The sequence below is a fragment of the Saccopteryx bilineata genome, chromosome X, assembly GCF_036850765.1.
Source record: "Saccopteryx bilineata isolate mSacBil1 chromosome X, mSacBil1_pri_phased_curated, whole genome shotgun sequence".
In the NCBI taxonomy this organism is placed as follows: Eukaryota; Metazoa; Chordata; class Mammalia; order Chiroptera; family Emballonuridae; genus Saccopteryx; species Saccopteryx bilineata.
In genome coordinates, this window is record NC_089502.1 from 105,299,426 (window position 1) to 105,323,778 (window position 24,353).

General features: G+C 46.1%; 2 protein-coding genes and 1 non-coding gene across 7 annotated transcripts in view; 2 read left to right on the forward strand and 1 right to left on the reverse strand.

Annotated features, from left to right (window-relative positions):
• Positions 1-20,907, forward strand: part of LOC136317762 (trophinin-like) — a 43,653-nt gene extending 22,746 nt beyond the window's left edge. Inside the window, 16 exon segments of the mRNA XM_066250506.1 lie at positions 3,130-3,269; positions 11,104-11,196; positions 11,198-11,288; positions 11,291-11,677; positions 11,680-11,781; positions 11,784-12,280; positions 13,313-13,421; positions 13,531-13,593; positions 13,849-13,928; positions 14,493-14,584; positions 15,290-15,369; positions 15,463-15,515; positions 15,943-16,004; positions 16,774-16,860; positions 16,862-16,880; positions 17,616-20,907. Of these exon segments, the coding sequence (XP_066106603.1) occupies positions 3,130-3,269; positions 11,104-11,196; positions 11,198-11,288; positions 11,291-11,677; positions 11,680-11,781; positions 11,784-12,280; positions 13,313-13,421; positions 13,531-13,593; positions 13,849-13,928; positions 14,493-14,584; positions 15,290-15,369; positions 15,463-15,515; positions 15,943-16,004; positions 16,774-16,860; positions 16,862-16,880; positions 17,616-20,507 (4,847 nt within the window). The 3' untranslated portion in view covers positions 20,508-20,907.
• Positions 16,410-16,539, forward strand: LOC136318055 (small nucleolar RNA SNORA11). Its single transcript, XR_010728021.1, has one exon. It is a non-coding gene; the product is annotated as a small nucleolar RNA SNORA11 (small nucleolar RNA).
• Positions 20,908-21,056: 149 nt separating the features above from the next.
• PFKFB1 (6-phosphofructo-2-kinase/fructose-2,6-biphosphatase 1) overlaps positions 21,057-24,353 on the reverse strand; it is a 91,173-nt gene continuing 87,876 nt past the window's right edge. For all 5 annotated transcript variants that reach the window (XM_066250257.1, XM_066250260.1, XM_066250259.1 and 2 more), the window contains 2 exons: positions 22,780-22,844; positions 21,057-22,431 (listed from right to left, as the gene is read on the reverse strand). In XM_066250257.1, the coding sequence (XP_066106354.1) occupies positions 22,372-22,431; positions 22,780-22,844 (125 nt within the window). In that variant the 3' untranslated portion in view covers positions 21,057-22,371. The remainder of the gene's footprint in view (positions 22,432-22,779; positions 22,845-24,353) is intronic.

Here is a 24,353-nt window from a genome sequence, read left to right on the forward strand (position 1 = left end):
TTTGAAATAGCAGTGTCTTTTTTTCTTTCAGCACTTTAAAGATGTTTATTTATTGTCTCATGACTTTCATGGTGTTTGATTAGAAGTTTATGTTCATCCAAGCCTTTTTCTGTGTAATGAAATATGTCATTTTTTTCTAGCTGTTTTCATTGTTTTAAACATATTTTTGGTTTTTAGACTTGAGTTTCTTTGAAATTATACTGTTAGAGGTTTAGTGAGCTTCTCATATACAGAAAAGTATCTTTCAATAATATAGGGAGATTTTGATTATTATTATGATTTTTTTTATTAAGTGGAAGGCAGGGAGGCAGAGACAGACTTTCACTAGCACCCCCGACAGGGATCCACCTGGCAAGGCCCCTATAGGGCAATGCTCTGCGCATCTGGGGCATTGCTACATTGCTTAGCAATCAAGCTTTTCTTAACACCTAAGGGATAGGCCATGGAGCTATCCTCAGTGCCCAGGGCCTACTCGTTCCATCGAGCCATGGCTGGGAGAGGGGAAGAGATAAATAGAGATAGATAGATAGAGAGAGAGAGAGAGAGAGAGAGATGAGAGGGGGAGGGGTAGAGTAGCAGATGGTCACTTCTCCTATGTGCCCTGACTGAGAATCAAACCCAGGACATCCACACGCCGGGCTAGTGCTCTACCACCAAGCCAACCAGCAGGGCCTTTGGTTATTATTTCTTCAAATATATTTTATACTCCAATTTATTTTGCCTCTTATTTTGAAACTCCAACCATACATGCATATCTAATAGGTCTCTCAATCTCTGTTTGTTTTCCCCCATACCTTTATTCTGTGTTATTTACACTGGATATTTTTTATCAATCTATTTTCAATTTCAGTATTGTTTTTCTCTTCAGTATTTGCCATTCTGATTTAAAGCTCATCCAATATATATTTTATTTCAGATATTGCATTTTTCATTTCTAAAATGTCCATTTGTTTCTGCCTTACAGTTTTTATTTTTCTTCTAAGATTTCAAATGTGTTTTTCTATATCTTATGGAGTATAGTTATTTTGCAATGGGTGGGAGCAAGAAGTATCAACTCATCAGTGCATCACTTTAGTTGTTCATTGATTGTTTCTCATATGTTCCTTGATCAGGTAGGCCTGGGGTCTTCAACTGGCGACGTCGGCATTCCAGGTCAATGCCCCATCCACTGCACCACAGGTCAGGCAGGAGTATAGTAATAATAGCTACTTTAATGTTATATTTCATAATTCCAATATCTGAGTCTCTTCTGGTTTGGCACCTGTTCATCTTCTTTTCCTTTGAGAATGGGGCACATTTTCTAGTTCTTTGGAGTAATTTTCTGTGGTATACTGAACACTGCAAAAAAAATTTTTTTGTAGACTCAGAGTTCTGTTATAATCTTCTGAAAAATGTTGATATTTTTATTTTAGTAGGCAATCAACCTGGTAAGATTCTGAGCATAAGTTTTATTTTGCCTTTCCTGGGCTGTAGATAAAAATCTCAGTTTAGTTCTCAAAGCCTTTGCTTTGTTGATTTGAATATGTGTGTGCATGTGTGGTTTATGAATTAGGCTGAGTGTTTTTTGAATGATTCAAATCTCAGTTTACTTCTTAAAGCCTTTGATTGACTCATTTGGTTAATTCCTTCAAGTGCATTATTCAGTGGTTAGATTGAACGTTGTGTGGTTTCATTTACAGATACGGGAATGATTTCTTTATTTCTTTTTCTCCTGAGGTTTGTCCCTTGCACTACATCATACTCAGGCTCCTTTTTATGTCTTCTCTGGCCAGAAGATGGCAGAGTTTCCATCAGAGCTTTTGCTGCCTGTGCTACTCCCATCCATGAGTGGACACACTCACTGAAAGGCTGAGAAAGAAATAAACTTGGATAAAATTACCCTCATGAAAATCATTTGTCTACATTTTAACTCTCCTCAATCATATGTTTGCTTTTGATTACTTCTCAGAGTCCTCAGATATAATTTATTTTAAATTTTTTTTCAGAGTTTATAGGTATAATTAATAGAAAAGGGTTGTTTGTTGGGGGGGCTTATACTGTAATTGCAAAAATGAAATCTATCTCCCAAAGGAACTTTATTATTATTTTTTAAGTGAGAGGAGGGGAGATATAGAGACAAACTCCTGTTTGTGCCCCAACTGAGATCCACTTGGTAATCCCCATCTTGGGCCAATGCTCAAACCAATCAAGCCACTGCCTGCGAGAGAGGAAGAGAGAGAGAAGGGGGACAGGGAGGAGAGGAGGAGCAGATGGTTACTTCTCATGTGTGTCCTAAACAGGGATTGAATCTGGGATGTCTTCACACATGACCTATGCTGTATCCACTGAGCCAACCAGCCAGGGGCTAAGGCACTATATTTTAAATCACATTCTATTTCTTACTCTTTTATTTAACATTGTGTTGATAACTCTCCATGTTGTTCTATATAGATTTAACTGGTTCTCTCTTTCCATTGCATAGGATTCTATCAAATGCTCCTACAATATTTTACACATATATTCCATGATTACACATTTCTAGGTCGCCCTAACACAGGGGTCGGGAACCTATGGCTCATGAGCCAGATGTGGCTCTTTTGATGGCTGCATCTGGCTCACAGACAAATATTTAATAAAAAAATAACGTTAAAAATATAAAACATTCTCGTGTATTACAATCCATTCATTTCCTACTGCTCATGTTTAAGGTTGCAGGTGGCTGGAGCCAATCACAGCTGTCCTCCGGGATGACGCCAAATTTTTATTGGATAATGCCTAATGTACACAGGTCACTGTGAGGTCAGAAAGTAAACTTCCTGCCTTTTAATCAAATAGTAAGCTAGCTAATTGCAGAAACCCTTTTGACGAAGAAGATGGCTAAAAGAAAAAAAGATGAGGAATATCATACTTTACAGCAGGAATGGACAGAGGAATTTGCCTTTGTGGTGAGAGCAGGTTCTGCAGTGTGTCTAATATGCAATGATAAAATTGCATCGATGAAACTGTCAAATATAAAGTGGCACTTCAACACACACCATACTACATTTGCATCGAAATATCCAGTGGGGGACAGCAGGAAGAAAGCATGTCAAGAGCTACTGTGCAGAGTGCAAGCTAGTCAGCAACAACTCCATGTTTGGACCCAACAAGGTGACTGGAATTCGACTAGCTTTGCTGGTGCTTTGGCAATTGTGCGAAACGGAAAGCCATTCACAGATGGGGAGTATGCCAAAACATTCATGCTTGATGTTGCCAATGAACTTTTTGATGACTTTTCGGATAAAGACAAGGTAATCAAACCAATAAAAGACATGCCTCTGTTGGCAAGAACTGTTCACTATCATACCATCATGTTGGCAAATCAAATTGAGGCAACACAAGTGAAGGACATAAATGCAGCATCATTCTTTTCTCTCGCTTTGGATGAGTCAACAGACATAAGCCATTTATCTCAGTTCAGCATGATTGCAAGGTATGCTGTTGGTGACACACTACATGAGGAAAGTCTTGCTACTTTGCCTATGAAAGAGACAACAAGAGGGGAGGATTTATTCAAGTCTTTCACTGAGTTCGCTAAAGAAAAAAATCTACCGATGGATAAACTTATTTCCGTGTGCACTGATGGTGCTCCGTGCATGGTGGGGAAAAACAGAGGATTTGTAGCACTTCTTTGTGAACATGAAAAGAGACTCATCCTAAGTTTTCACTGCATCCTACATCAGGAGGCGCTTTGTGCTCAGATGTGTGGCGAGGAGCTTGGTGAGGTGATGCCGCTGGTCATTCATGTGGTCAACTTTATTGTTGCCCGAGCTTTAAATGAACACCAGTTTAAAACACTGCTGGATGAAGTTGGGGATAATTATCCTGGTCTGCTTCTGCACAGCAATGTGCATTGGTTGTCAAGAGGGAAGGTGCTCAGCCGTTTCATGGCTTGTCTGAGCGAAATCCGGACTTTTCTTGAAATGAAAAACATAGAGCATCCTGAGTTAGCTAACACTGAGTGGCTCCTGAAGTTCTACTATCTCGTGGACATGACTGAACATCTGAACCAGCTCAATGTGAAAATGCAAGGCGTTGGAAATACAGTCTTATCCCTTCAACAAGCAGTGTTTGCATTTGAAAACAAGCTGGAACTCTTCATTGAAACAGGTCATTTACTACACTTTGAAAAACTGGGAGATTTTAAAGATGCATGCACAGCAAGTGAACTTGCTCAACATCTTGATCTCCAGCAGTTAGTGGGCTTCACATCTAATCTTCTGCAGTCATTCAAAGTGCGTTTTGGAGAATTTTGTGAGTGCACTTGTCTTTTTAAGTTCATCACCCATCCACATGAGTGTGCAGTGGACAGCGCCAACCTGAGTTACATCCCCGGTGTCTCTGTCAGAGATTTTGAGCACCTGACCTGAAGGCCTCAAACATATGTGAGTGAATAAGTTCAAGTCACTGAATGAAGATTTGGAAAGACTTGCACGACAGAAAGCAGAGTGGGCAAGCAAACACAAGTGGGGAGAAATGAAAAAACTTCAACCCGCGGACCAGCTGTCAAAACTTGGAACGCACTTCCTGTCACATACCACACACTGCAGCATGTGAGTATTGCTGAACTGACGATGTTTGGCTCTACGTATGCATGTGAGCAGTCTTTCTCACATCTAAAGAACGTTAAGACCAACCTACGATCACGTTTAATGGATGGAAGTCTCAACGCCTGCATGAAGCTTAACCTCACCACGTGTCAACCAGACTACAAAACCACCAGCAAAACCATGCAGCACCAGAAGTCACATTAATGGTAAGAAGTACTTTATTCATCATTGGTTAGCAACAGCATAACAACGTTATTAAAAAGAATTCAGAGACTTATTGTACTTTAAAAGTGTTGGTCTTACATAAAATGCACAAATATACTTGTATTTAGTGTTAAACATATTGTATGGCTCTCACGGAATTACATTTTAAAATATGTAGCGTTCATGGCTCTCTCAGCCAAAAAGGTTCCCGACCCCTGGCCTAAGGCTTAGTTTTAAGACTAAGCTTTCCCCCACACCCTTGACTGTTGCATGATGTGGGGTGGTGCACTCTCATGAGGAATCCCATTATGCCTCAGATAAGTGACTTTGTATCAGAGACTTCCTTGTTTGTATATTGGATTAAAGGTTTTGATTTCTACACTATAAAATAAGACAGACCTGGGGCTCTCTCTCTCAGATCCTGCCATCCGCATTGCAGAAGAAAAGAAGCCAAGATGGTGGAGTGCTGAAGGAGAAGCTAGTTTGTGCAGAGTTTGTACAGAAAGAAGGAGATGGGGAACAGAGGTAAATAAGGCTGGTGAGGTAGAAACCTTTGATTTTAGGAAACTCAGATAAGTTAGTGGATTTGGGAGCCCTGAATGGAAAAGGAAGTGTTTTTCCACTGTGTGTATTTCTTGCCTGCCAGGTGCAAGCTAAGATTAAAGCTAATGGCCCACCAGTTGTTGGCTCCATTGTTTCATTACAGTTTGTCTGAATCAAATGTGAACCTACATGGGCCAGGTGGCTGTGATGGTGGCTGTGGCTACTGGCTTTACAGATAGAACTAGCTTTTGTCATAGCTTAATGAAAAAGCTCTAAAAATACAATAGGAGAAAAGACATAAAGGAAATAGAGAGGGAATAAATAACAGAGAAAGAAGCAAAGAAGGAAGGTAATATATATTGCTCACAAAAATTAGAGATTTCAAAATGAATATGAAGCAATAAAATATCCCCTAATTTTTGTGAGCAGTATATATCATTTCAGTGTATACTGTACTCTGTTAATCAGGACATGAGTTCTGAGGTGTCAGAGATGAACCAGATTCATGTGATGAGGCTCTCAAAACACTCAGAATCCATCAGGTAGGACAGAGAATAAACCAGTAAACAGTGAGCTCTCATCCAGTTTGTTAAGTGCTCTGAGAGATCCATGAAAAAAAAAGGGGGAGAGGGGGAAGGAAAGAGTAATTAATCAGGGTGATGTGAAGATTTTTGGAGAAAGGATTTTAGTTAATACTTTTAGGAGGGCAGGAATTTTACAAGAAGGAATAGGGGGTTGGAATAGGGAACAAAGACATTCCAGGTAGAGAACAGCTTGTGCAAAGGCATGGCATTGGCAGAAGGTAGAATACATTTTGGGGGTTGGTGACTAGGGTCTGAGAGACTGGCAAGGGCCAATTTGGAAGGCCTTGAACAAGAGGCTAAGGAGCTTGTATTTCAGTTTGCAGCCTAAGAGGTCCCTTATAAGCTGTCTGTCAGCTTTGCACTTTGAAATATGACTGTGAGATCCTCTGTGAGAATGTAGCGGTGTGGAGTTGGCAAAAAGCAGGCATGTTAGGTTAGGGACTTATCCACCAATGTGCCATGTGCCCCTACACTCAGAAGAGGCTCCTCAGAGCCTGCCATCCAGGGGAACAGTTCCTTCTCCACTTCTCTTCTGCAAATGTCCTACTTCTGCAGAACCCAGCTCAGATAAACCCTATATGGAAGCGTTCACTACCTTCCTGTTGGTAATTTCCTCTGTGAGCCCACTGTTGGTCAAATAAGTGTAAATTCATATATATGTTTGCTTGCTTATAGTTTGCATTGGGTGTGGGGGACAGGTTGTAATCAGGCAGGGTCATTGTAGCCTGAGGCTTGCTTTAAGACTAAGCTTTTCCTCACACCCTTGACTGTTCCATGATGTGGGGTGGTGCACTCTCATGAGGAATCTCATTATGCCTCAGATAAGTGACTTTGTATTAGAGACTTCCTTGTTTGTATATTGGATTAAAAGGTTTTGATTTCTATACTATAAAGTGGGGCAGACTAGGAGCTTGCTCTCTCTCAGTTCCTGCTATTACCATTGCAGGGGCCTCCCTGATCCCTTGCCCTTCATGGGAAAAGCAAGTTTTCTGCTTTTCCCTTGTCTTCTCTTGTGGCTTGCCTGTCTTGGTGAGACACCAATAAACAGAATGGCCCACCATCCTCCGACTCTGCCATTTCTTTACCATCTGCTCGAATCCAATAGGAACCTGCATGTGAATGGCCACGATGGTGGGTCTTGGCCATACACCCACACAGTACCCTGGACTGGGATTCCTAGGTGACATTAAGTACTGTAAAGCCAGGAGCCAGGGCCAGAGCCACTATCACAGCAGCCTTCTGGTCCATGCAGGTTCGCATTGGATTTGGACAGTCGGCAAAGAAACAGCGGAGCCAAAAACTGGTGGGCCATAGTCTTTAATTCTAGCTTTGCACCCGGCGGGCAAGTAAAAATACACACTGGGCTCCAAAACCCAGTCACATTCAGTGCTCACAAAGCTACTGACTTATCCAAGTTTCCTAGAATCAAAGGTTTCTAGCTCACCAGACTTATTCACCTCTGTTCCCCATCTCCTTCCTTATCCCAGATACAAACTCTACACAAACTGGCATCTCACTCAGCACTCCGCCATCTTGGCTGCTTCTCCTGGCCTCCTCCACGTGGCCTTTCTCTGCTCTCCTCTGCTCTCTCTTCTAATCTCAGGAACCAAGAGCGCAAGCTCTCGTTCCGTCCCCATTTTATAGTGTAGAAATCCAAACCCTTAATCCAATATACAAAACAGGGAAGTCTCTAATACAAAGTCACCCTCTGAAGCATGATAGGATTGTACCGCCCTACATCAAAAAGGGTGGGAGAGGCTTAATCCCAAAACCAAGCCCCAGGCTACAATGATCCTACCTGCCCCCAACACACATTAATATCACCTGGGCGACGGCATCTTTAACAAAGTGAGCATAATACATTTTATCTGCCCAACAAGTACTCTCAGGCATCCCAACCGATGGAGAATTCCTCCAGGACAGGGTGCAAATCTCACCTATTTTTGCATCTCCAATGCCTAGTATAGATTTTTGATACATGGAAAAGTATTGGGAAATTCTCTGCTACTGAATTAGAGAAAGTACATGAAGGAAAAGAAGAAATCAGAGAAAGAGAGGAGGGAACTTGGAGAGAGGTAGGAAAGGGGCAGATAAATAAGGGTGTTTGTATGGGCAACAAAAAGGAGAGAAATAGAGTGGAGAAGAGGAGAGTAGAGGGCCAATGTGAGATTCTTTTCTGTTCCCATCAGTAGAGCCAAGTGTCAGCCCTGGCACAGTGAGTATCAGGCTTTGGGATCAACTAAGTGTGAATTCAATCCTGGTTCCTTCACTAATTGGCCATGTGCCTTTAGACAAGGCACTTCACCTCTCAGGCATGAATTTTATCTACTTTGAAATGATAACAACAGTTCCTCCTTCTTAGGTGTTTTAGAACTTGAGAGTAGATGTGAGTTCTTTGAGGAAAGGCATTCTACTTTACTTGTTTTTGTTTGCTCAATATCCAACAAAAACCTTGGGACAACTGTGTGCTCACAAATAATTAATGCTTGAATGAATAAATGAATGCCTGAAGAGGTCTAAGTACTTGCCTAGTGCACAAATAAAGGAGAAACACGGCCCCAATAAAAATTTTCAGCTATGTTGATTTTCTTTAAAAAATATCACTACAGCCCTGGCCGGTTGGCTCAGCGGTAGAGCGTCGGCCTGGCATGCGGGGGACCCGGGTTCGATTCCCGGCCAGGGCACATAGGAGAAGCGCCCATTTGCTTCTCCACCCCCACCCCCTCCTTCCTCTCTGTCTCTCTCTTCCCCTCCCGCAGCCAAGGCTCCATTGGAGCAAAGATGGCCCGGGCGCTGGGGATGGCTCCTTGGCCTCTGCTCCAGGCGCTAGAGTGGCTCTGGTCGAGGCAGAGCGACACCCCGGAGGGGCAGAGCATCGCCCCCTGGTGGGCAGAGCGTCGCCCCTGGTGGGCGTGCCGGGTGGATCCCGGTCGGGCGCATGCGGGAGTCTGTCTGACTGTCTCTCCCCGTTTCCAGCTTCAGAAAAATACAAAAAACAAACAAACAAACAAACAAAAAACATCACTACAGTCATCAGGGAATATCAATGACTAAATGAAAACCTTTGGTAGACTTTCTTACATTTACTGTTTGTATTCTGAATTGCATATGATGTAGGGGCATCCTATCTTTTAATATTTAGTTTTACTCTTGTCATACTTGAGAGACAAATAAATATGACTTAGTTCCCTGTCCCCCAGAGCAGTTCCTGGGGAGTTAGATGCAGACACACACTACAACAACATACTGTGTAATTAGTGTTGTCATAGAGGGAACTGTAGTAAGGGTTTGTGTGGGAACTCAGGATCATGGTTCTCTAACCGTGAACAGAGAAATCAAACAGGAACAGAGATACACGATGGATAGAGAAATCAACTGGAGAATAGGAGAAATTGATTGTTGAATAATAGAAATTAAGCAGATAATAGACCACATTGAGGAGAATGGAAAAGATGGAAGTAGGGAGGAGGGAGGAAGTTGACAGGCAGGGAAGGAGGATCCTCTGGAGGCGGAAAGAGGCAGGACCACTTCCGGCAGGGGAGGTGGAGGGGGTAGGCTCAGACGTAAGGAGAAGCTTGGAGAGAGCAGACACCTTCTGGACTCCAAAGGATAAGGTGAGCTAATATGCCCAGTTTTAGTGAAAACTGTGGCGCATTATGGTCTGCAGCTTTTACCTGCTTGACTCCTCACTCCCCTACCTTTTGAAGAAAACCTGTTAGGTGTTCAGGAGCTAACTGCATCGAAGTGATTGGGATTGGGGGTGCCTGAACCCGGTTCGCAAGGGAGAAAGGAAGGAGGGCCACAGAATGGAGAGATGTGGACTCTGTTCGGGCCACAGAAAGGAGGGATGCAGACCCGTTTGATATGGAGATCAAAGGTAATCCTTCAGGCGGTAGAGGGAAGTTGCAAATCCCAGTTCTGAAGGGAGATAAGCGATGGCAGGAATCCTTAAACCTGGAGGAAGGGGTCAGGACCTGATTTGGGCCATAGAAAGTAGGGATCAAGACTTGGAGAAAAGATGCGGCAGAATGCCTTTTGAACAGCTGCAATGACCTGACTCATACGGGAGAAAAGGAGCTAATACCTGGTAGATTCTGGTTTGAAAACGGAAGGGACAGAAGCAGGTAGGTTTTGGGAGCAAGGAATACACAAAAGCGTAATACCGTTGGATTTGTGGGTGCGGTGTCCATGTTGCAGAAAGGGTGGGGCTGGTCACTTGTAGACGTGATGTGGGGGAACGGTTTTGGGGAAGGGGCGGTGCAGGGATTTACTGCATAGCGGAGGGAGGAGGTGTATAAAAGGAAGGGGAAGTGCGGAGAAATACTGCAGAGCCGAGGGAGGGGGCGTTTGGGAAAGGGTCTGTGTACGTAAATGAGAGGTGGGCGGTATTAGGCAAGGGGCGGTGCAAAAAAGAACTGCAGAACGGAGGGAGGGGCCCGACGTTGGGGAAATGGTTGGACTGAGATGTGATGCAGTTAGAAATAGTGGGTCGGGATATTGAAAGCGGAGAATGTGTGGGAGGTGATCAGAATGTCTAGGCCACCAAAGCCGCTTGCGCGCTGAGGTCCTGAGGTGGGCGGGGGTACTGGTTGTTGCGCATGCGCAGTATCGGGTTGCGGTAGAAATGTAGGGGAGGGGGTGGTAGGACTGACCTGTGGTTTCTTGGAGGCAAAAAAAGGTAAGGTTTAGAAACCAAGTGATCTGGGTTTCTAGGTATGAGGACCCAGTAGTTGAACGGTTTGGGGTCCAAGGTTAGATGAAATTTCCCCCCACTTTCAGAAAATTTGATAAAATCTCTCCCCTCCCTCTCATTCTCTCCTAACTCAGACCACTTCCCCTTAGGCTCAGCTGTTATTTGGCCTCCCAGAAAAATGGATAGGAGAAATGACTACAATTATAGGATGCCTCCGTTCCAGGTGAGGCCTCTCTGCATTCTTACCAGGCCAATTGCCCCATCTTGAATTCACTTCTTGCTTCTAGCCCCCACCACTATGTAGTTGCATCATTTCCTGCCTAGCCTGTCTCAGCTCTCCCCTGTGTGGTGGAGGAGGAAGAGAAAAAATACAGCCTGACTTTCTTTTGCTTTCTTCATTTTACCTCACCCTTCCCTTCAATCACTGCTCAGAGGAAGGGGATATCTTCATGGAAAGGGTGGGCTGTAGGGAGGTCAGATGGATCAGCAGATAATAATCCTAAGTGTATAGGACCCTCTGCCTTTCCCTGGGAGCTTGGGGATTCACTTCCCTCCAGATGTAAAGGCTGAGACCACTGAAGAGGATAGTGTCTTGCTGATGCATTACCCTCTTGGAGGCATCAAAGGACCCCCTGGCTATGGACCCATCAGTTGCCAACCGGCCTAAGAAAAGCAAGACCAAGAAGGCCCCTATAAGGCTATTACTAAGACAATAACTACTGTCCCTCCAGTCCCATCTGCCAATGTGATTACCATCAACAAGCCTAAAATACCTTTGTAGGCTTTAAAACTGCCAATCATTCTCCAGATCAACCAGACTTCAGCGACCACAGAGGCAGACAATATACAGTCTTCTTCAGTCACCACTCAGCCTAAGAAAGCCAGCAAGACAAAGAGAGTTACTGCTAAAGCAGCCTAAGGACCCCAGTCTCCAACTGGCAGTGAGAGTGTCACTACACAGATCAAGTCACCCTTACAGGTCCTAAACCTACCAGTCATCCCACAGACTATTCAAGTTCCACTTGCCAGTGAGTCAGCCAATTTCCAAGCTTTAATAGTCTCCACCAAGCCTAAGAAAGCTTCCAAGCTAAAAAGGCTGCTAATAAGGCCATATATAGTGCCACTGTTATCTCACTGGCTTCAAACATCATGTACACAGCTACTACCTAAGGTCAAATTACCAATGGGACAACCAGGCCACAGCAGCCTCCATTTGAACTCAAAAAGCTTCCAGAGACAATAAGGCAACTGTTAAAGGCACAAATAGTGACACTGATCTCCTAGGGGCCCCAAATATGAGAGATACCAGGCAGATTGAGGTCTCAGCAGCAGGTATCTAGCCCCCAAAATCCAAAGACAAGAAGGCTGCCAATAAAGGCATAAATTTTGCCTGTGAGATCTCTGAGGTCCCACCTGCCCTTCAAATGGTCACAAACCAAGCCTTAGCAGCCACCCTCTGGGTCAAAAGAGGGTTCAGGGCTCAGAAGACTGCCACTAAGCCATGGACAGCTGAAAACCAGACTCAAATTGTTGACCAAGGAGTCCAGGCCAAGATGGCCAGTTCTCAGACCAACATAAGTGCCCTTGAGACTCAGGTTGCTGCTGCTGTCCAGGTTCTGGCAGATGACTACCTGGCTCAGTTAAGTCTGGACCCCACAACGAGGAACCGGGGCACGAGGAAGCAAAAGGTGAGATCTCTGACATCACCATCCTTAAGTTTGTACTTGGTTTCCGTTCCTAACTTCCTGGTTTGTTCATTTATTCTATAAAATTTTACTAAGCTTTTTTACTCTGAGACAATCCGTGTTTAGATGGGCTGTGAGAGATGCTGAGAAGAATGTGATGTAGTTCCTGCTCCCTGGAAGTTCACAGATTGGTGGGGACATAAGACATCCATACACTTACCTGCAACCTGGATATAATGTAACGTGTATTTACATAGTAGTTACCATGTGTCAGGCATTGTGTTGGGTACGTCACACAGGTTTTGTTTTTATGGTTTTTTTTCTTTTTTTTTCTTTTTAGTGAGAAGAGGGGAGATAGAGGGACTCCCGCATGCGGCCTGACCGGGATCCACCCGGCAATCCCTCTCTGGGGCTGATGCTCAAATCAACTGAGCTATCCTCAGCTCCTGAGGCCGACTCTCAGACCAACTGAGCTATCCTCAGCACCCAGGGCTGAAGCTTGAACCAATTGAACCACTGGCCGCGGGAGGGGAAAAGAGAGAGAAGGGGGAGAGGGAAGGGAAGAGAAGCAGTTGGTTGCTTCTCTTTTGTGCCCTGACTGGGGATTGAACCCTGGACGTCCGCATACTGGGTTGATGCTCTTTCCATTGAACCAACTGGCCAGGGCTGTTTTTATGTTTTGAAAATAACTCTTACCAGCTAGGGATCATAGTTTCCAGTTTTAAAGATAAGAAAATTGAGTCCCAGAAAGATAAAGAGAAAGGGGTACAGGTAGCAGAGTTGGTGGCCAAACAAACAAACAAAAAAAGAGAAATCTCAGGTCCTGCCCATGGGTTGCTCCTTTCCTAGCAGTGAAATGAAACTCCTGACTGTAAGACAGTGAAAGATAAGTCTAAGACTTAGGGTGGCCAAAAACTAGGTCAGAACCCACTGCAAGGACGGATTAGGGGAATTTCAAGAAGAGGCAGGGTAAGGAGACAGAGCCATCTCTTTCACCTCGTGATTCTGGACCTTCCTTTTTTTCTGATGATGAAGTTCAAGCATCTGAACGGGGATGACAGAGGTGGCCATAATCACAGGTGGATCCCATGGGTTCAGAGACCTCCACCACCCCAAGATAGAACTATTTTGCAAAAATAAAAGGGTAAGAATTTTATGCTGCCCAATCTTCTTCGCCTGCCCTCTTCTCTGTAATTCTTCCAAGTTTTTTGAAAACATATTGAGACTTTCCTGAGTATCTTTCTTCTCACAAGCAAATAAGTTGGTGAAATACCTGTTGGTTAAAAACTGGACAAAGAGCCCTACCAAGTGCTCAGGTAGTCATACTAACCCTTCTCTCTGATCTCTCTTCTCTACTCCCTTCTTCCCCATGCCCTGGGGGTAATCATTTACCTTCATGGACTACACTTATTCTCTCTGTCTTGCCTTTCTCTCTTCACACTGTGTTAATGGCATCTCCTATTAAACATAGTTTAGGACTCAGACTGCACTGACCCGACAGGACTAACAAAAGGGCTGCAGCTCTGTGGCTCCTGCTCAGCCCAGTTGCTCCCACCTCTCCCCTCCTGCAGACATGCTGAAGGATGTCATCCAAGACTATGATGAATATTTCTCAGAGATCATTGAATGAGCAAGGTACGCCCTGGAAAAGGTCAAGGGGCAGCCTTGGGGGATGGACACAATGGTGAAACCTTGAGCCAAACAAAGGTGTACGTGTCCCTTCTGGAGGGACTACAGAGATTCACTAACTCAGCCCCATCACTGTGAAAATATGCAGATAGTGGCCTAAGGAGGTGCATATACTTGCTAAGGGTCACTCATCGGTGGTCAAAGTACAGCCAGGAATCAAGCCACCCCACTTAGTCCTGGCTTCTGTCTTGCTGAACATGTCCTGGAATGTATTGCAGATGCTCACCTCTCTCTTCCATTCCCCATTCTCTGTCTGCCTACATTCTTACCAATCACAAGGATGATGTTGAGAGCAATATCACATTATATTAATATTAGTATATTATAGCACAACATTAATAATCTGTTTGCTATGTGTTGGCCTTATAGCTAAGTACTTTACATGCATTATCTCACTGATTTTACACACACACACACACACACACACACACACCCCTGGTACATGGGGAAGTTTGGGATGCTCAGGAAGCTCATTGATGCTTAGGCTGAATTTTGTAATCTCACAGGTTATTCTTTTACTTGGCAGATGTTTCGAGTCAATCTGAAGGAAACTGATAAGCAAAGTAGCTTGTATATTCTCATCAGCACTCAGGAATCCTCCGCAGGCATACTGGGAACGTAAGCTGGGAAAGGGCTGGGTGGGAGGGACACTTCTGCTGTTGTCCATGGTATACTACCCCACCCCTCCCCTCTCTCCTGACACCCCCTTAAAGAGTCAGGAAAGACGGGGCCTGAAAAACGGCTTTTCCAGCTCCTGCATGCAGTTGGAATCCTGCACAAAGAAGGGGTTCCTGATTACAACTGACTGAAGGGTTTAGAAGCCTGAGGTGGGGCATTCCTGCTGTCAGGTTATCTGCCTGTCCAGAAGCTTCCCAGGAGAGCAGACCGGTCGTTGCTTGTCTCTTCCTACTGGCCTTGGTAGAGTGGTTCTCAAGGGAGGGCTTCCTGGCATGGGTGGATCAAGCCGCTAAAGGGCAGGAGCATCGGCGGGCCGTGCCTGGTCTTCTCTCGTGGCTGAGGGCTCTGGAAGGAAAAGAAGGGACTCACACTGAAAGAGCGCCTGAGTCGTACCAGGCGGCCAGGGATTTCTTCCATCCTCTCAGCAACATGGGGAGGAGAGAATGTGGTTTTCCCATTGTACTGAATAGGAGACTGAGGCTCACGAGTAGTGCCTTGCTCAGGTCACATAGATCTTAAAGCATAAACTGGGCAGAACTCTCTCATATCTGAGGAATGTGAGAGAGGCTAGCCTAGTGAGCTGGCTGCTGTGTTTTTTGTAGATGGCTATGGGACATAAACTTTTCTGTCCTATTGTTCCCCAAGAACCAAGGATTCCCCAAAGCTGGGTCTTCTCATGGTGATTCTGAGTGTCATTTTTATGAATGGCAACAAGGCCAGTGAAGGTGAGTGGCTAGGCATGCAGCTGAATGGGTGGCCATGGTGAGAATTCCACATGTTCATTTTCTATCCCTGTCTTCTCTTGCCTCTCCTTGCAGCTGTCATCTGGGAGGTGCTGTGTAAGTTGGGGCTGCGCCCTGGGTATAATTGGGCTCTCTCAGCACTTGCTGTCAGTGTTGTCCTTTGACAAGAGAGGATGGCCCCAGGATTGCATCAGCCTGGTGGTCTTGGACCATCATCAGCAGGCTGGGGTGCTGGATTGGGTAGAGGGCTCATGGCTCTGACCTGGGTGGATGGGGAAATAGTCCTGAACTCTCTGCTCCCTCTCTCCTCTATATCTGCTGTCTTTTCTAAGAAGAGATATAATATAAACCTTCAGGGAATTCCTGACAAAGAATAACTTGGCCTCAACTGCTTGCTTCTAGTGACCATGTATGTGTTTATTACTTTTCTGGTTCCGTTAAGATGGCCACATGTGCTAGAAAGGTCACTTCCATGTTGGGAAATGCCTCTGCTCTCATTTGGGAGGGAAGTTCTGGTCTCTGTCCATGGGCTATTACTCCTATTGTCAGGGTGAGGCACTCATTGGGGAAGTACGGAAACTCATCACAGAAGATTTATTGAAGCAGAAGGTAGTAGTGTTTGGGAGCGATGTCAAGCCCTGAAGTGTTCTGGGGGTGTTGGTCAGAAAGTGCTTTATATAAGACCTTACACTAGCTTTAGAGCAGTGGTTCTCAACCTTTCTAATGCCGTGACCCCGCAATACAGTTCCTCATGTTGTGGTGACCCCAAACCAAAAAATAATTTTGATGGCTACTTCATAACTGTAATTTTGCTACAGTTATGATTTGGAATGTAAATACCTGATATGCATTATGTATTTTCCAATGGCTTTAATCTACCCCGCCAGGGTCGCGACCCACAGGTTGAGAACCGCTGCTTTAGAGGTATAGGTATCCTGTGCCCTAAATATCCGTCTTGTCTACAATTCTCATGGGTGGACCATTCCAGGGGTCAATCAGATCAAACACAAGACCCTTATTACAGGGTGTGCTCAGAGCAGAGTGCCTTGAAGAATGGTTTCTCTGTTTACAACACATCCAACAGGAACTTGGGTTTACTCCTCACAGGTGGCAGGATACTTTGGCCTTCCTGTGACATCATGCCCTGTACATGCCTCCCCTGCAGCACCAAGTGACTGCTTTGTACAGAGCCAGTGGGAAATGGCTTAATATTGGAGGCCAAGACCATGAACTGTGTTTGGGAGTGAGTCTGGGGAAGGAGGGTCTTGGAAAACTTTCTTCAGGAACTGAGTTTAGCACTTGTTTGCAAAAGGTTGCCACCTGGTGCCAAGTGGTTAGACAACAGATTTGTTTGTTTAGAAGCAAGTTTCATTTCCTTTCTCCAAGGTACATGGAGTACAAGAGGGTCCCAAACAGCAGACTACCTGAGTAGGAGTTCTTCTGAGGCTTGCATTCCTACCATGAGACTACCAAGCCTCAAGTTTGCCTGCAAGGTAATAGGAGACCTGATTGGGGCAGGCTATGCACAGGGAGAGGCAGGTACACGGCAGCCTGCAGTGCATATATGAATATATGGAACTTTGTTGCCCCAGGATGCTGCTCAACACAAAGTTTACCTTGGTTCATTCATTTTTCATATTTTGTATTAGTATGCTTAGAATATTATAATAAAATACCATAAACTGGGTGGTTTAAATGACAGAAATTTATTTTCTTGTGGTCCTGGAGTCTGGAAGTCCCAGCTCAAGGTCCAGCAGTGTCAGTGTCTGGTGAAGCCTCTTTTCCTGGCTGTCTGATGGATACCTTCTGGATATGTCCTCACATGGTGGAAAGAGAGCTTCTTATGGGGACGCTAATCCTATTGGATCAAAGACCCACTGTTATGACTTTATTTAACTTTATTTTCATAAAGGCCCTATCTCCAAATGCAGTTACATTGTGGGTTGGTGCTTCAACATATGCATTTTGGGGGGACACAACATTTACCATACATATTAATTCTCTTATTTCCCATATTACAGACGAAGACACTTGGGCTCAGTGAGGTTCAAAAACTTATCCAAGGTCACAGAGCAGCTAAATTATCAGAGCTGAAATGAGCCATAACAGAGCCCCAGTAACTAAGAACTTAAAAAATACTGCTGTTAGTTTTATACAAAGCCCATAGTATGTACCTATTACATAATTATAATGTTATTTGCTTATAATGATTACCATTCCCATTTCAGGTCCTGAAGAAAGACTCTAAGGACTGAGCTGCTAAGTACCAGAAGGCAGTGGACATGGAAGTCCAGGCTGCAGCTGTAGCTATGGCTGAGGCTGAGGCCAGGGCTGAGACAAGAGCCCAAATGGGAACTGGAGAGGAAGCTGTGGCTGGGCCCTGGAATTGGGATGACATGGATATTGACTGCCTAACAAGGGAAGAGTTAGGCAATGATTCTCAGGCCTGGAACAGATTTTCATTTGATGTCGAGGCCAGAGCCCAAGAAAATGCAGATACCACTAACAACGTCGACTTCAGCGGAGGACCTAACACCAGAGATAGTTTCCACAATGGTGGTAGTGTTAGCTTCAGCGGTGCAGCCAGCCCTGGAGGTGGCTTTGGTGGCTTTAGTGAATCACCCAGCACCAGTGCCAGCTTTGGTGGTGGGGTCAGCTCTAGTTTCAGTGGCCCACCCAACACCAGTACCAGTTTCAGTGGTGGAGCCAGCTCTGGCTTTGGAGGCACACCCAACACTACCGCAGGCTTCAATGGTGTGCTCCTTACCAATCCCAGCTTTGGCGGTACACCCCACACCAGTGAGGTATTTCGTGGTTCACTCAGCACCAGCACTGGCTTTGGTGGCACGCTCAATACTAATATCTGCTTTGGTGTATCTCCCAGCTCTGGCACCAGCTTTGGTGGCACACTCAGTACGAGTATCTACTTCGATAGCTCTCCTAGCACCAGCACTGGTTTTGATAGCGTACTCAGCACCAGCGTGTCCTTCAGTGGCTTTTCTAGTAACATTGCTGACTTCGGTGGTACACTAAGCACGAGCATCTGCCTTAATGGCTCTCCCAGTACTACTGCCAGCTTTGGTGGTGCAGTCAATACCAGTGTGGGCTTTGGTGGTGCACTCAACACCATTCCTGTTTTCGGCAGTGCTGTCAGCACTAGCCCCAGCTTCAGTGGTGTACCTACCATCAACTCTGGCTTTGGCAATGTGTTTGGTACTAACGCTGACTTCAGTGGGGCACTTAGCACCAATACTGACTTTGGATGTGCTCCCAGTACCAATGTTGGCTTTGGTGGAGGTCCCAGCACCAGTCTCTGCTTTGGCAATGTGCCTAACACCAACCTATGCTTTGGTGTTTCTCCTAGCACTAGCACTGGCTTTAGTGGAGCTCCCAGTGCCAATTTTAGTAATGGACTTAGCACCAGTGTGGGTTTTAACTTTGGCAATGGTTTAAGTACTGGCACTGGATTTGGTGGCAGATTGAGCACTAACTTCGGTGGTGGTGGACCAAGTGCCAGTGCTGACTTCAGTGGTGGACCGAGCGCCACTGTGGGCTTCAGTGGTGGACCGAGCGCCAGTGCTGCCTTCAGTGGTGGACCGAGCGCCAGTGTTGTCTTCAATAGTGGACCGAGCGCCAGTGCTGCCTTCAGTGGTGGGCCGAGCGCCAGTGTTGCCTTTAGTGGTGTACCGAGTGCCAGTGTTGGCTTCAGTGGTGGACCGAGTGCCAGTGTTGCCTTTAGTGGTGGACCAAGTGCCAGTGTTGCCTTCAGTGGTGGACCGAGTGCCAGTGCTGGCTTCAGTGGTGGACCGAGCACCAGTGCTGCCTTTAGTGGTGGACCGAGTGCCAGTGCTGGACCGAGCGCCAGTACTGTCTTCAGTGGTGGACCAAATGCTAGTGTTGCCTTTAGTGGTGGACCGAGTACCAGTGCTGCCTTTAGTGGTGGACCAAGTGCCAGTGCTGGACCGAGTGCCAGTACTGTCTTCAGTGGTGGACCAAGTGCTAGTGTTGGCTTTAGTGGTGGACCAAGCGCCAGTGCTGGACCGAGTGCCAGTACTGTCTTCAGTGGTGGACCAAGTGCTAGTGTTGGCTTTAGTGGTGGACCGAGTGCCAGTACTGTCTTCAGTGGTGTACCGAGTGCCAGTGTTGGCTTTAGTGGTGAGCCGAGCGCCAGTGCTGTCTTCAGTGGTGTACCGAGTGCCAGTGTTGGCTTTAGTGGTGGACCGAGCGCCAGTGCTGTCTTCAGTGGTGTACCGAGTGCCAGTGTTGGCTTTAGTGGTGGACCGAGCGCCAGTGCTGTCTTCAGTGGTGTACCGAGTGCCAGTGTTGGCTTTAGTGGTGGACCGAGTGCCAGTGCTGGACCGAGCGCCAGTGCTGTCTTCAGTGGTGGACCGAGTGCTAGTGTTGGCTTTAGTGGTGGACCGAGTGCCGGTGCTGTCTTCAGTGCTGGACCGAGCGCCAGTGCTGGCTTCAGTGCTGGACCGAGCGTCAGTGCTGGACCGAGTGCCAGTGCTGGCTTCAGTGCTGGACCGAGCGCCAGTGCTGGACCAAGCACCAGTGCTGTCTTCAGTGCTGGACCGAGTGCCAGTGTTGGCTTCAGTGGTGGACCGAGTGCCAGTGCTGTCTTCAGTGGTGGACCGAGTGCCAGTGCTGTCTTCAGTGGTGGACCGAGTGCCAGTGCTGGACTGAGTGCCAGTGCTGGACCGATTGCCAGTGCTGGCTTTAGTGGTGGACAGAGTGCCAATGCTGGCTTTGATAGCCGACTGATCTCCTGCGATGGCTTTGGTGGTGGACTGGGCACCAGTGCTGGTTTTGGCAACACACTTGGCCCCAGTGCTGGCTTTAATGGTAACCTCAACATCAATGATAGCTTTGGTGGTGGGCCTAATAACGGCTTCAACGGAGGACTGAGTACCATCGTTGGCTTTGGCAATGGTTCCAACACCAACATTGGCTTTACTGGCGAACCCAGCACCAGCATTGGCTTCAATGGTGGACCCAGTTCTATTGTTGGCTTCGGCAATGGACTGAACACCGGTGCTGGCTTCAGCGGTGGATTGAGCAACAGTGCTGCCTTTGGTTGTGCACCCACCAACCTTGGTGCCTGTAGCTTCTTTGGCTAGTGAGGTTTCAGGTAATTACAGCATTTTCACAGTCAAGGCCCATGGGTATGAATATAAGTGCTGGGAGATGTTATAGGAAACCCCGAGGTGGGAGGGTGGGGGATGAGGACAATGGAGGAAGTATGAGAAAATAGTGTATTTGGTCTAAAACATGTTCCTTTTTGGTGTTTTGTTTTCAGGTTTATTCCCCATGTTTACAGATACCGCTAATGAGTTGCAGCAGCCCGCCCTTGCCATGGAGCCAAGGTAGAACCTTGGAATCTTTGTCTGCTCTGCTGAGACTACCAATCAGCTGAAGTTGGCAAGCTCTGAAAAATCTGATGCCAATCCTGCTTTATTGTTTGCTTTTTGTGCGCTGTCATATTTTAGTATTAGAATTACATTAAAATTGCAAAATGAATTGGAGTTTTCTTTTTTATTGTGCTTAGGTTGTTGTGAGTGACATTTTAGGTTCCTAGAAGAGTGAGAGCTCAGCATAGCTCCTTGAGGAAGGTGGAGTCAAACTTTAGGTTAAAAGGAAAGTATGACTTCAGTGGCATAGAGGACTAGGGAAAGCATTGGGCAAGGGGATAAAGGCTTGAACAAATATGGAGGGGCAAAACATGGAACAGAATACCAAAGGAGAAGGTTCTGGACAGTAATTATGGATTCATTTTGAGATATTTGTGTAAGAATGGAGGGAGAGAGAGGTAACTAGAGGTGGACACAGAAACAAGGGAGGGTTTTGTCAGGATAGGAGAGAGACCTGACTTTGTTGCAGATACTGTGGGGGCAAGAGTCAATAGAAAAGGATAGTAGCTAGAAAAGGAATATTCAAGAATTGACTGAAGTAGCCCATCCCTGAAAAGGTGGGATGGGATAGAGTAACAGAAAATAGGTGACCCTGACTTTGAATAGAATTTAGGGATGGCTGCGGAAGCAGATAAATGCAGATTCAGGTAGTGATCAGAAACCTTGTAATAGATTCCAACCAAAAAAGGCAGTGTGGATTATACAAGGTTTGGGTTGCTGGTGGTTGTAATAGAAGGACAAAGGAACAAGGGTAGTGAGTGTATCAGTTTGTCTTTTCAGTACTGGGTTGCTGTTACTTGCTCAGAAATACGATGTGCATGCTTATTGTGTAGGAGGCATGCTTCCAAGGATCCGTGAGTCCTTACAAGAAAGTTGTAAGGACTAGGGATCAGTGGTCAGATAGTGGGATGCTTATATTTTAAAAGTCAGGCTGGGGAGAATTCTACCTGATACCAGCATCCATGAAGTGGGTGATCAGTGGAGTTGAGGGGGACTGAGAGGACATCATATTGTTTGGGTTATTTATATGGACAGTGATGACACTCAAAATAGCAGCAAAAGTTGGAGAAAATAGGAGCACTGTGGACCATTCCTATACTCACAGCTTCTCTGAGTATAGGAATGATGATATCATGCCCTCAGCCACACTGCCCACCAAAGAACAAGGCCCTATCTCCTCCCTTACTTTTGAAAGTGCTACTTCAGAACTCTTTCCTCCAGGAAGCTCTCACCCATTCCATACCCCCACTTCACAGGGTCAGAATCTTAAGAATATCCTGAGGAAGAAGCCTCACAATGTTTATCTCTCCCCTCTGAAAGGCAGTAAGAGAAGTTTTCATTGATCAGGTAATAAAAATTAAGAAAAAATTTTCATCCAAAGTTAGACAACTCCTTGGTTATAGCTAGAAATTGAGACCTGTTTTGGAATTGCTGAGGGCTTTTTCACTACAAGCAGGGCTCTCCCAGTGGGGCCAAATCCAGAGTCTTCTTAGTGTAGAAGAAGAACAAGGATAGAAGCTCCTAAAGGTGGAAGACAGTGAGGAAAGAGGTAGTTTAACCTCTTAGATAGGGCTCAGTAATGGGCAGGGACGGTGTCCAGAGCTTCCTCAGGTTCTCGGGTTATGTCCACATTCTGAGAAAAGAAAGCCCAGGATTAATCCGAAGGAGAAAGCAGTGAGAAGCTCCAGCCCCTCCCCGGTCTGTGTCTTCACCACCAGGCCCCCCTCCTTCAGTCAGGCTTGGATTCTGACCCTTTTCTCAGGCAATTCTGGAGGAATCTCTGCCTGAGGCCTTTCTGTCAGGGGTTGCTCTAGCCCTGCATCTCTGGTGCCTCCACGTCTGGGCTGTGGTTCCAGCATTTCTGGGTGCTGATTATTCTACTTGGTGTGAAACACCCAAGGTCTGTGGGACTGGGGTGGCCTTTCAGTGGGTGAGGGTGCTTTCACCATGTGTCCGCTTAGGCCACAGAGCCCTCACCTACCTCTGGCTTCTCCCGATGTGTGTTTACAGCCTCCACATTCATGTAAATGGACTCCATTTTGCAGCCTCAAAAAAATAAACAACAACAACAACAAAAGCTCCACAATAGTCCATATACCAACCCCCAAGGAAAGCACAAGTCCTCCCTGAGGTGTCATTCCTACCACCCCCACCACCACCCACACCTTCACCTTCATGCTGTGTGCAGTTGTGACTCTCTGAAGGGAGGGGAATTTAGACCAGCTCTGTGGTGTGTGGGGAAGACACCAGGCCTAAGAGGCAACCAGTGGGATGTCTTCCCAGCTCTTCCCCAATAGTCTCAGTGTTCACTAAGCCTCAATTGTCAATAGGAAGATGAAAGGAGATGATCTCCGGGGCCTCCCTCAACCCTTGTGATCTCTGAGATAGCAACCTAATCTATATAGTAATGATGGAGCTCCAGGCATCCTCTGGCTGGTGTCAGGTGTCAGGTGTCAGGTGGTGAAGTGGTGGAAGAGTCCTGGGGCCACTGCCTTAGGACCATCAGTCCCAGGTAAAGTTTACTTAGAAGACAATGGTCATGGCAACATCCGAGGTATGGTATGTCACAAGGAAGTTTTGCAAAACCTGAAGAAGAAGATGGCCTAGAGCTGGCAGAGGAGGCCCAATGCCTGTGGAAACCTCTTTAGTTCCATCTCTGGAATGCACTCGGCTTTGGGCTTCAGTGTATCATTCGCACACCCCTGAAAAGTTTTGAGTCTGTCTCTTTCCTACTCATGAACATTTCATAGCTAACTAATACCCCAAGAGAGAATCTATTTTTTATTTTTTATTTTTATTTATTTATTTTTAAATTTTATTTATTTATTTTTTGTATTTTTCTGAAGCTAGATACGGGGAGAGACAGTCAGACAGACTCCCATATGCACCCGACCGGGATCCATCCGGCATGCCCACCAGGGGGCGACGCTCTACCCATCAGGGGGCGATGCTCTGCCCCTCCGGGGCGTCGCTCTGCCGCGACCAGAGCCACTTTAGCACCTGGGGCAGAGGCCAAGGAGCCATCCCCAGCACCCGAGCCATCTTTGTTCCAATGGAGCCTCGGCTGCGGGAGGGGAAGAGAGAGACAGAGAGGAAAGAGAGGGGGAGGGGTGGAGAAGCAGATGGGCGCTTCTCCTGTGTGCCCTGGCCGGGAATCAAACCCGGGACCTCTACACGCCAGGCCGATGCTCTACCACTGAGCCAACCGGCCAGGGCCCAAGAGAAAAATCTAAACTGCCCAGACTAGCTTTTGAGTCCTTTCTTCAATCTGTTCCTGACAAACATTTGTTCCTCTTGGTCCTCTTTGGAGATACCTTCTTCCCTTCCCCCCACTACAATTGGATGCTCTATTCTCTGTACTCTGGTAGAGCACTCTGGGACTAGGCTCCAGTTTAGAGGCTATTCCAATTTTTCCCCATTCTCATTTTGCCACCACCAGTCCCACCTCCACCAGGACATCCACTACCCAACCAAGGAACTTCCCCTAGATCTCTACTGGACAAATAACAGGCATTGGAGGCATGACCATGGTCCTTATGTGCCTTTCCTAAGATG